This window comes from Schistocerca serialis, chromosome 4 (assembly GCF_023864345.2).
Source record: "Schistocerca serialis cubense isolate TAMUIC-IGC-003099 chromosome 4, iqSchSeri2.2, whole genome shotgun sequence".
NCBI classification, from domain to species: Eukaryota; Metazoa; Arthropoda; class Insecta; order Orthoptera; family Acrididae; genus Schistocerca; species Schistocerca serialis.
The window spans coordinates 316,163,958-316,176,472 of record NC_064641.1 but is presented as its reverse complement, the minus strand read 5'-3'; the positions used below and the strand labels follow the sequence as shown (position 1 = coordinate 316,176,472).

The 12,515-nt window shown below is 43.9% G+C and overlaps 1 protein-coding gene across 1 annotated transcript in view; it reads right to left on the bottom strand.

Annotated features, from left to right (window-relative positions):
* LOC126474414 (glutamate receptor ionotropic, NMDA 2B-like) overlaps positions 1-12,515 on the bottom strand; it is a 555,314-nt gene that overhangs the window by 153,740 nt on the left and 389,059 nt on the right. The window contains exon 5 of the mRNA XM_050101882.1: positions 9,796-9,979. Coding sequence (XP_049957839.1) covers positions 9,796-9,979 — 184 coding nt within the window. The remainder of the gene's footprint in view (positions 1-9,795; positions 9,980-12,515) is intronic.

The following is a 12,515-nucleotide window of genomic DNA, read 5'->3' as shown; positions in this document are numbered from 1 at the left end:
ATTTATTTCCCCCATTCCTGTCAATTGCTCCCTTATGCTCTCCCTGAATCTCTGTACAACCTCTGGTTCTTTTAGTTTATCCAGGTCCCATCTCCTTAAATTCCCACCTTTTTGCAGTTTCTTCAGTTTTAATCTACAGGTCATAACCAATAGATTGTGGTCAGAGTCCACATCTGCCCCTGGAAATGTCTTACAATTTAAAACCTGGTTCCTAAATCTCTGTCTTACCATTATATAATCTATCTGATACCTTTTAGTATCTCCAGGGTCCTTCCATGTATACAACCTTCTTTCATGATTCTTAAACCAAGTGTTAGTTATGATTATGTTGTGCTCTGTGCAAAATTCTACCAGGCGGCTTCCTCTTTCATTTCTGTCCCCCAATCCATATTCACCTACTATGTTTCCTTCTCTCCCTTTTCCTACACTCGAATTCCAGTCACCCATGACTATTAAATTTTCGTCTCCCTTCACAATCTGAATAATTTCTTTTATTTCATCATACATTTCTTCAATTTCTTCGTCATCTGCAGAGCTAGTTGGCATATAAACTTGTACTACTGTAGTAGGTGTGGGCTTCGTATCTATCTTGGCCACAATAATGCGTTCACTATGCTGTTTGTAGTAGCTTACCCGCATTCCTATTTTCCTATTCATTATTAAACCTACTCCTGCATTCCCCCTATTTGATTTTGTGTTTATAACCCTGTAGTCACCTGACCAGAAGTCTTGTTCCTCCTGCCACCGAACTTCACTAATTCCCACTATATCTAACTTCAACCTATCCATTTCCCTTTTTAAATTTTCTAACCTACCTGCCCGATTAAGGGATCTGACATTCCACGCTCCGATCCGTAGAACGCCAGTTTTCTTTCTCCTGATAACGACATCCTCTTGAGTAATCCCCGCCCGGAGATCCGAATGGGGGACTATTTTACCTCCGGAATATTTTACCAAAGAGGACGCCATCATCATGTAATCATACAGTAACGCTGCATGCCCTCGGGAAAAATTACGGCTGTAGTTTCTCCTTGCTTTCAGCCGTTCGCAGTACCAGCACAGCAAGGCCGTTTTGGTTATTGTTACAAGGCCAGATCAGTCAATCATCCAGACTGTTGCCCTTGCAACTACTGAAAAGGCTGCTGCCCCTCTTCAGGAACCACACGTTTGTCTGGCCTCTCAACAGATACCCCTCCGTTGTGGTTGCACCTACGGTACGGCTATCTGTATCGCTGAGGCACGCAAGCCTCCCCACCAACGGCAAGGTCCATGGTTCATGGGGGGGGGGGGGGGGGGGCTTAATGAAATAAAATAAAGGCATAAGTGCTGTAGAACGCCAATGTATGAAACTCAAAAGTAGCTTGCTGTATAATTGACCAATAATGAAATAAAATAAAGGCATAAGTGCTGTAGAACGCCAATGTATGAAACTCAAAAGTAGCTTACTGTATAATTGACCAGCCCTCTGCATGTCGTAGGAACCCAGCAAGACCAGTCAACAGATAGCTGCACAAACCCCAATAAAACGCCTGAGTTCCCGTAGACTCGCACGTCATGGAATGGCCGCCGCCAGAACTAACACCGGGATTTTCTAGGTGTCCACGACATACGGCTGGGTGAGCACTTCACGGAATTGGAATTCTATGGCATTTATGTCATCATTTCACTTTCTTCAGCCTATACCACATGTCTGTCCATTCGCAGGTTACATTGATCTGACAATGAGTGTTTATTTGTTCGTTCATTCCTGGTTTTTCGATTAGGATACATTAGTCCGGTGTGGTACTTGAGCCGGCCGGTGTGGCCGTGCTGTTCTAGGCGCTTTAGTCTGGAACCGCGTGACCGCTACGGTCGCAAGTTGGAATCATGCCTCGGGCATGGATGTGTGTGATGTCCTTAGGTTAGGTAGGTTTAAGTAATTCTAAGTTCTAGGGGACTGATGACCACAGGTGTTAAGTCCCATAGTGCCCAGAGCCATTTGAACCATTTTTTGTGGTACTTGTTAACTCAAACCATCCAATGAAGTTGGTGGATGTTTTGCACGATTCGTACTGCTTTATCGTACTCGTTCACGGTATGATCCGATGTTCACATGTTTATGTATGCTTTTAATGTTTAGTTATATAGTAGAAGTATTAGTTTCTCTCTTTTTGTAGAATCTGAAGATAGTATTTACATCCCGTAACCACGGTCACAAGTACGATTTTATCCAAGTAAGGGATTTGTCAAATGGAACTGGAGAGAATGTATTCATTATGAAGAAGGAGTGGGATGTGTTGACATTCGAACACTTGGAATTCATAGGAAGTCAACGAAGTTTGTTTCAATAGTTCACAGTAAATCTAATACACTTTACAATCAGTTATGGATGTCTCGTAAGGTCGCAAAAGTTCGCAACCGATTTTAAGTAGCTCACAAAAAATTTTCAAAATACTTCCGCTGTCAGCTTCAACAAACTGAAAAAACATTTACCAAGGAAAATCTCCAAACACTCGTACATTATGAGAAGTTATTTTATTTTGACAACCAGTTTGAGCATTTAAATATGCCATCTACAGGCCTCAAGTGCATTTCATGTATAGACATTCAGATGTTCGCTGGAGCCATCACTATCTGGATACCATGAATTCGTTATTCGAGTGCTTCCTTCGAAGACTTGGAAACAATTAGTCAACAGAATGTTCGAAGGAAGCACACGAATAACGAATTCACGGTATCCAGATAATGATGGCTCCAGCATGCCAATAGCGATACAGCCGAATGTCTATACATGTAGTGCATATTGGGGCTGCAGATGGCATATTAAAATGACGGATCTGGTTGTTAAAATAAAATGAAACAACTTCTCAAGACGCACAGCTGCTTGTTAAATATCTGACCAGCCGCTGTTCCGCGTCCACAATGGCTCAGCAGTGATTGAAAAACCATTGTTTTAATGTATCTACTGTATGAGGGCAGTGGCCCTAGGAGACCTAGCTGTTCATCTCGCTTTTTGCTCTTTCTTCTGTACAATTTTAGATCATTGATACCCACAAACAAGAATGTATAGGTATTGGGTTTAGAGGTCTTGAACACCGAATATTCATAATACTATGACTAATCTCTCAATCAAGTCTCTATATCAACATATATATGGTTTTCCGACTAAGAGTCGTTGGGAGAGTTTTCTCCGTTGTTCCGGCAGATATTTGCAATTTCGTATTTGCAATGTGTAGCTGCAGTCATCCCAAACAAATATTGCTCATCATGTCTTTCATGAGATGCCAAACGCCGACGGAAGGCATCGGTTTGTTTCCAGTTACAAACAAAATGAGTCTTAAAGCGGTGGAAGAAAATGAGTCTTAAAGTGGTGAATAAACTGGTTGTAGCTGGGATTCACAGTCATAAAATTTTTTTGATGGACATCATCTTTACGCCAGTGACTATTATAAGTTTTATTACACTACTGCAATTTCTGCCTTAGGTCATAATATCACTTGTTAATGGCCTAAAGGCCGAAATTGCAATAGTGTAATAACAACTTATAACAGTCACTGGAGTAAAGATGATGTCCTTCTTAAAGCGGTGTTTTACGCACCCATCCGATAGAACGGTGCCAGATTAACGTAGGGCGACAACCGTTTCATCGATATGTATTAACAGGAACAGTAAAACACAATCAGTAACCGGTACTCCAGCAACGGCCCTCCTACCTCGATAACCCGCACTGGCTGCTGTCGCTATGCAGCTGCGCTACAGAGTTTCAGTGTTCCTGTAAATACATGCCGAGAAAATAAATATTGCACTAGACCAATCTGGGACTCATCTATCGAATAGGAACAAAAAGTGCTGTTCGAAAAAAATTTTGTATGTAACGAGAAACAAACCGACGCCGTCTATCGTTACTGGGCGGACTTGAAACGAGCAGTATGTGTTAGGACTGACTGCAGCTACGCATTACAAAAGCGAAAATGCAAATGTCTGCCGAAACACCAGACAAAACGGGTCTGACGTCTCTTAGGAGTGGTATATTCCCCAAGAGAGAGTACTGCGCTTGGCTCTGGGTACTTTACACAAATATTAGAGTTCTACGTCCTGTTGAATACTGAGTGAGGGGAAAATATCTGCCTCGATGGCTCGCTATCCTCGTTTACCTCTCTCATTACTGTGATTCCCATCCACGTGATACCATGGTTACAGTACAGCTGTCACAATGGCTTCTTCAAATGTCAATTCTTCACCCAACCAGATATCACGAAAACATTGTATTACAGTGAGAAGCTCACCGAGCGAGATGGCACAGAGGTTATCACAATGGACTCGCATTCTGGAGGACAACGATTCAAATCTGCGCCCAGATAATTAGAGTTGGGTTTCTCCGTGATTTTCCTAAATCACTGCTGGCAAATGCTGAGATGGTTCCTTTGAAAGAGAACTGCCGATTTCCTTCCCCATCCTTGAAACATTGGGAGCGTGTGCTTCGTTCGTAGTGACCTCGATGTCAACATGACGTAAAACCCAGATTTTCTTACCTTATTCCTTTTTTTCTAAAGGCTCCTACTATGTTACCAACAAATCTCAGAGTTTCGTACTGGCTATACCGACAATAATGTACAATGCGGTTTAAATATGGCCACATGTGTACGTTAGCTGTATGGAGAGATTCCGTAAGGCCAGAAATACCTTGCATTTCTCGTTGCCAACGAAACTAAATTGTGGAACTGACGTCTTCATATAAATACCGCTGGCCAACATCAAGAGGGATAAAACCGAGAGCAAACGAATCATTCATAACTCAGAAGTCTTTCAGAAAAGGGCATATTTTTGTTCCAATACTCATTCATAATCAGTCCCGGATGCAATGAACTTCCCTCATGTGACATAAATGAGTAAATATAAACTGTGTTTCTCAGGTGCATCTGTCTCAAACCGAGAGGAATGATGAAGTGCAAATGATATACACCGACTAGCCAAAACATTATGACCACCTGCGTAAAGCTTGTCTGAGCGTCTTTGGAACGAGGTACATCACTGATTCTGCGTCTCAGGGATACGACAGTTTGTCGGTAGGTTTGTAGAGGTATGTGGCATTCGATATCTACGCACAGGTCATGGAATTCGCTGATTTGCGTAGGCAGTGATGACGCCCAATAGCGACCCAGTTCTGGCTCAATAGGATTTACATGAGGCGTATTTGGTAGCCGGGCTATCGACGTGATTTCCCTATAATGCTCCTCAAACCACTGTAGCTTGGTTCTGGCTTCGAGAGACGGACAATTATGCTTCTGAAAGATGACATCATCGTTGGGCAAGACATCATGCATGAACGGGTTCAGGTGGTTCGCAGCTGTCAGCATGTCTACGATTAGTAACACTGGGTCCACACAAGCGCAGGAGAATGTGTCCCATAGCATAATGCTTTACCCCACCGGCCTGTGAACTTGGCGTGCTGCACGTTTCGAACCGCCGTTCACCTGGATGGTGGCGTTTGTGGAGGTGACCGGCTATCTAGTGTAGCAAAAATGTGGTTTACGCGAAGGCTGACGCGTTTCCATTGGTCGAGCATCGAATTCCGATTGCGTGTCCGCTCCGCATAGCTACACTACTGGCCATTAAAATTGCTACACCACGAAGATGACGTGCTACAGACGCGAAATATAACCGACAGGAAGAAGATGCTGTGATATGCAAATGATTAGCTTTTCAGAGCATTCACACAAGGCTGGTGCCGGTGGCGACACCTACAACGTGCTGACATCAGGAAAGTTTCCAACCGATTTTTCATACACAAACAGCAGTTGACCGGCGTTGCCGGGTGAAACGTTGTTGTGATGCCTCGTGTAAGGAGGAGAAATGCGTACCATCACGTTTCCGACTTTGATAAAGGTCGGATTGTAGCCTATGGCGATTGCGGTTTATCGTATCGCGACATTGCTGCTCGCGTTGGTCGAGATCCAATGACTGTTAGCAGAATAAGGAATCGGTGGGTTCAGGGGGTAATACGGAACGCCATGCTGGATCCCAACGGCCTCGTATCACTAGCAGTCGAGATGAGAGACATCTTATCCGCATGTATGTAACGGATCGTGCAGCCATGTCTCGATCCCTGAGTCAACAGATGGGGACGTTTGCAAGACAACAACCATCTGCACGAACAGTTCTACGACGTTTGCAGCAGCATGCACTATCAACTGGGAGACCATGGCTGCGGTTACCCTTGACGCTGCATCACACACAGGAGCGCCTGCGATGGTGTACTTAACGACGAACCCAGGTGCACGAATGGCAAAAGGTTCTGTTTACAGTATCATGATGATCGCATCCGTGTGTGGCGACATCGCGGTGTACGCACATTGGAAGCGTGTATTCGTCATTCCCATACAGGCGTATCACCCGGCGTGATGGTATGGGGTGCCTTTAGTTACACGTCTCGGTCACCTCTTGTTCCCGTTGACGGCACTTTGAACAGTGAACGTAACATTTCAGATGTGTTACGACCCGTCGCTCTACCCTTCATTAGATTCTGCGAAACTATACATTTCAGCAGGATAATGCACGGCCGCATGTTGCAGGTCCTGTACGGGCCTTTCTGGATACAGAAAATGTTCGACTGCTACCCTGGCCAGCACATTCTCCAGATATCTCGCCAATTTAAAACGTCTAGTCAATGGTGGCCGAGTAACTGGCTCGTCACAATACGCCAGTCACTACTCTTGATGAACTGTGGTATCGTGTTGAAGCTGCATGGGCAGCTGTACCTGTACACTCCATCCAAACTCTGTTTGACTCAACGCCCAGACGTATCAGGGCCGTTATTACGGCCAGAGGTGGTTGTTCTGGGTACTGATTTCTCAGGATCTAAGCACCCAAATTGCGTGAAAACGTAATCACATGTCAGTTCTAGTATAATATATTTGTCTAATGAATACCCGTTAAACATCTGCATTTCTTCTTGGTGTAGCATTTTTAATGGCCAGTAGTGTACGTTTTTAACCGCGTCATGTGCCCGCAACGCCACCACGTGGCATCCAAAGTCGCGGTCATAATCTACATCTACATCCATACTCCGCAAGCCACCTGACGGTGTGTTTCGGTTGATCAGCATATTTATACCAAAAATAATAACTGCTCACATTACATTGGAATTATTTCTCGTTCCTTGTTAGGACCGTCCAAATTCAAGTACGCGGCCTTGTCCGCGTAGTTCATTACAGACGCGTTCTTCCACTGTGGCGGAAACTATTCTGTATGAGTTCTGACACAAATAAAAAAAAAGAAAGGTTAATGCTGCAAGTTTGTGTACTTGCTAAATACGTTCAACTACAGCTACATTTAAATCAGTGTATATGCCGGCGGTGCGGCGACTGATTCGCGGAATGCCGAAAAGGGATTTGGGTTTGCTGTTTCCACGAAATAACGAACTTGTGCGGAAGCCTAATCGTTAAACTGTAGGCACGGCTTCAAAAACTGCTCATGTGTGCCCATCAACAGAATGCCGCTTCCACGTAATAACGCGTGTGGCCTGAAGTCGATTTCGCTGTTTAGCCATAGCGCAGGTCTATCGGGCACACCGCCGGCACGTTCACGCAGGAGACTCGCGCATTCACGCTCCAATGCTCACTTTAGTGTAACTAGACCTTCACTTGCAGCTCGTATGCACTGTGAGAGAATACCGCAGGATTTGGAGCTCAAAACATGAGTATATTACAAATCAGAGTACAGTAGTACTACAGCAACTCCCCATATTCTTATGTATAGAAGTGGAAGTTTAGGAAACGAATGGATGTCTACGGGTCTAAGCTACAGCAGACTCTTATAGCTGGTTAAAAAATGGATCGTGTGTCTGACCCTGTGAAATACTCGAGTGCATTTAACACCGACAGACAGTATTTTCAACGTCTGCACTGCACTTTGCGCCAGTCACTTCCGTGTAGTATCGGTTAACAAATATCTTACGAAATTGCTTTCTGTGATGATAACATGCCGGAATGATGCCGTCTTGGTTCTTTAGACTATAAAAGGAGACTTAACAGCCGCAATCGGTCAGGCTTCTGCTGTAGCGGAAAGTGTCAACATGTATTCCTCCAAAGTGTTACACATTCCTTATTTATTATGTACGGAGACAAGACTTTCATTTAGCTGGCAGTATTGGCGCTCGCTGTATTGCGGCAGTTCGAGTAACGAAGATTTTTGTGGGGTAAGTGATTCATGAAACGTATGGGTTATTGTTAGTCAGGGTCATTCTTTTGTAGGGATTATTGGAAGTCAGATTGCGTTATGCTAAAAATATTGTGTGTCAGTTTAGTGATGATCACAATAAGTAAAGAGAAAACTGTTGGAGTACGTTGAGTTTTGCTCAGCTGTTTGAAAATCAACTAACGTAGAAGAGTTTTTCCAGCACTGTCATTCATAATTTTTCTAAGGGGACGTTTCAATCCACGTAGCAAATTTTCCAAATTCGTCACTGCAAGACACGTTGTCAAGGCAAAACTACCATTTCACCTACATAGCAATGACAATGTGGCACTACGAAGAATATTCAAAAAAATCTACAAGAAAGCACTAGAAATTATTTGTATGAAATACACAAATCCCGTGTCTGTACCATATAAAATGGAATTAAATGGAAGTCCTAACTGAACAGCTACGTGAAATATTGGAGCAGATTCGTGTAGACCAACAACGTGTTTTCAAGTTGGAAAATTCTAGCCACCTTCCGGTGGCTTTTGACACTGTACCACACAAGCGGCTTTTATTGAAATTGTGTGCTTATGGAATATCGCCTCAGTTATGTGACTGGATTCGTGATTTCCTGTCAGGGAGGTCACAATTCGTAGTAATTGGCGGAAAGTCATCGAGTAAAACACAAGTGATTTCTGGCGTTCCCCAACGTAGTGTTACAGGCCTTTTGCTGTTCCTTATCTATATAAATGATTTGGGAGACAATCTGAGCAGCCGTCTTAGGTTGTTTGCAGATGACGCTGTCGTTTATCGACTAATAAAATCATCATAAGATCAAAACAAATTGCGAAACGATTTAGAAAAGATATCTGTATGGTGCGAAAGTTGGTAATTGACCCTAAATAACGAAAAGTGTGAGGTCTCCACATGAGTCCTGAAAGGAATCCGCTAAACTTCGGTTACACGATAAATCAGTCAAATCTAAAGGCCGTAAATTCAACTAAAACCCTAGGAATTACAAATACAAACAAAAATTGGAAGGAACACATGGAAGATATTGTGGGGAAGGCTAACCAAGACTGCGTTTTATTGGCAGGACACTTACAAACTGTAACAAATCTACTAAGGAGACTGCCTGAACTACTCTTGTCCCTCCTCTTTTAGAATACTGCTGCGCGGTGTGGGACCCTTCCCAGATGATATTGACGGAATACATTGAAAAAGCTCAAAGAAGGGTTAAAAGGTTATTGTGGAGAAAAGGTACGAGATAAGGTAATGGCATGAGAAGTGATGTGATGGCGGCTTGGGCGGCGTTCTTGGATAGCTCATTCAGTGAACCACTTCTCAGCGAAAGAGAAAGGTCCGGGGTTCGAGCCTCCATCCACACACAGTAGCAATTTACACACTTCACTGCAGAGTGAAAATCATTCCGGAAACTATTAGTAAATAGTTTCTTTCTTCCTAATGCAAATGAATTATTTATAAACGAAAAGTAAGTCTTCGAATGCTGAATCGCACACAGCGATTCACAAAGGAACCAACTTTGTAGTAGCAATGGCTTGGAGATAACGCTTTTGCGGTAGACTTTTAGTGATGAGAGTGGGCGGTGGAGCAGGCGGCAGCAGCGGCACTCACCGGAAGAAGCGGTCGCCGGTTTTCCAGCGCGAGTCGCCGGCGCCGTGGCAGCTCAGCTGCGTGTTGAGCGACAGGTCGGCGTTGCGGGCGTCGTTAACGAAGTCTTCCACGCCGTACGCGTACACCTTGATGGCCGTCGTGATCTCGTTCACCAGCGACGAGCTGCTCGTGTCGAAGTGCACACCTACCGACAAACATAGTAATAGAATTAATACATGTGTGGTGACAGACACCATTTTTATATACCGCCTATGAGAAGTGCAGATATCAGCCGAGATTAGGCACTGAATTAAATTCCGTGATGAGAAAGGAAAATTTGTGCTAGACCAGCACTCGAGCGCGGATTTCCCGCTTTACGCAAGTTGTCGCCTGAACTGTTTCAGCTATCTGGACACGATTTCCATCCAAAACAAGCTCTCAACTTGTACCGCACTACGCATATAGCATCCACCATTCTTTGCTCGCTGCGTTAGCTGAATACCACAAGAGTTCGAACTAATACCACACATATAACAATGGAAATGCACCCTGACGCTAATGTTAATGGCTCTGAGCACTATGGGACTTAACTTCTGAGGTCATCAGTCTCCTAGAACTTAGAACTACTTAAACCTAACTAACCTAAGGACATCACACACATCCATGCCCGAGGCAGGATTCGAACCTGCGACTGTAGCGGTCGTGCGGTTACAGACTGTAGCGCCTAGAACCGCTCGTTCACACAGGCCGGCGCTAATGTTAACTTCATTTGGGATGCACAATATGACTTAACAATCAGATAAAGATGCGGGCAGTGAGGATAATGGACTGTGGACGCTACATGCGTATTGTGCGACAAGTTGAGATTTTGCATTGGACGCAAAGATTGTGCGGATAGCCGAAGCTATTAGAACAACCTCCCAAATATAGTGGGATATCTTGGTTTGAGTCCTGGTCCAGCATAAATTTTCACTTGTCCCCATTTAATTTAACATAGTACCCAATTGTGGCTGAAATCTGTATTTCTCTTAAATCGTGCGGGTTCGAAAAACCCGTATACAGTGTATAAAAGTAACATGTATCAAAAACCTTTTGGGTTTATTCTTGACATCAAAACATTCTAAAAATTACACGTGAAGATGAGTCCAAAAACCCTTCTTTAGAATGGTACCAAAAGATTTATTATTTATGTCACAAATATTTACTGGGACGTTTTATATGCTCGGTATCCCATATGCTTACCACCATCTAGTTTCAGCCAGTATGAATACGCTGGGATCAGGCGAAACCAGTCATTGGTAAATAAATACCAGTCACAACCCTGCAACCAAGCTTGTTTCTTCATTGTACATTACTGGTTGCTGTACCATCCCAACTATAAGCGGGAAAGTTCTATAACGGTAAATATGTTTGTCCAGTAACACGTTGCCTAAAGAAGTAGGCATAAGTGAGTTTACACCACGCGTTGAGGCTGAAGCCCTGTTGAAGTTTGTGTTGTTGTGAATAATGAGGGTTTTCACAAGCCCATACGAGGCCGTTATGATAAATAAAGTTCACATCACGTGAAAATTCAACCTATCAGTGAATAAGATACACCCTAATAACTGGAAAAAGACAGCACACTGCCCTATCATACGCTGACAGTCTTGGCTGAAAGTCTGCCTCATTTAATCTTGCACAACCTGAAGGTGATACGCTTGCAGAAGATATCCACACAGATTATTTCCTTCTCGAAACTCTCCTTGTACTAGTTGATGGAATTTCATGCAAAGTACGAAGAACCCGTTCCTTCCTCAACCTCAGGCGTTCGTACATCACGAGGTCTCCAACCATCTGCAACTTCCTTCTGCAATGAGCCTTACCCTCGCAAACGTTGGGGGAGAAAAGTCCAATATAAAGCTGACGTGTTACGGCTGCATTCCCATCTGTCAGGTCGTGCATGTAGTGCATATCCGTCATCTCACACACTGACTACACCACTGCAAGGGTCAAGGCGTGTCACAAGCCATTCAAAGAACGACAGTTGCCGCTGGTCGATGACGCACTGTCTGGAACGTCACACGGCATTACCAATACCATTGTGCAGCAGGTGGGTGCCCTCATTATTGAAGACCGGTGAGTTACGGTAGCAGCCATTGCCCCAGGGGTCGGAATGTGCGCTGGAACCGCCGTTCCCTGCACTCCTTCTGCTGTAAGGAAACTTACTATAACCCTCTGCTCTTCTTTAGAATCCTACATTTTTCTGTTATCAGCACTGCCGAGAAGGGGAAACCCTCAGACACGGCCAATCGAATCGGCTCATATTTGGCAAGCCTCTTGTGTGCAATCTAAAATGAAATACTCTAAAATAATTTGGCTCAACATCAACCGCCCCCCCCCCCTCCTTTTTGAGAAATATATCCTTTAAGTTGAAGACGCGCAATCGACTCAGAATTAACGGAATCATCAGGTAATTGAAAACTGAGCATTTTAATTCAGTATATATGTTGCCCACCAAGGCATATTTTCCCAGATATCGAGGAAAGGAACTTTTCGACTGCCGCATATGCACCCATAAAGTATTCCTTATTAAAGTAAAGCAAAGCTGGCGTAGCGACCACGGCATCTGGCTCGGAAGCAGAGATGCCTCGTTTCGATTTCCAGTTGTATTTTGCAGCTTTGTTCTTTCAGTTCTCTTTTTCATACCTCGAAAGAGGTAGGAAGGTAAGTGAGCCAACAATAAGTAATGAAAAATCAGGAGA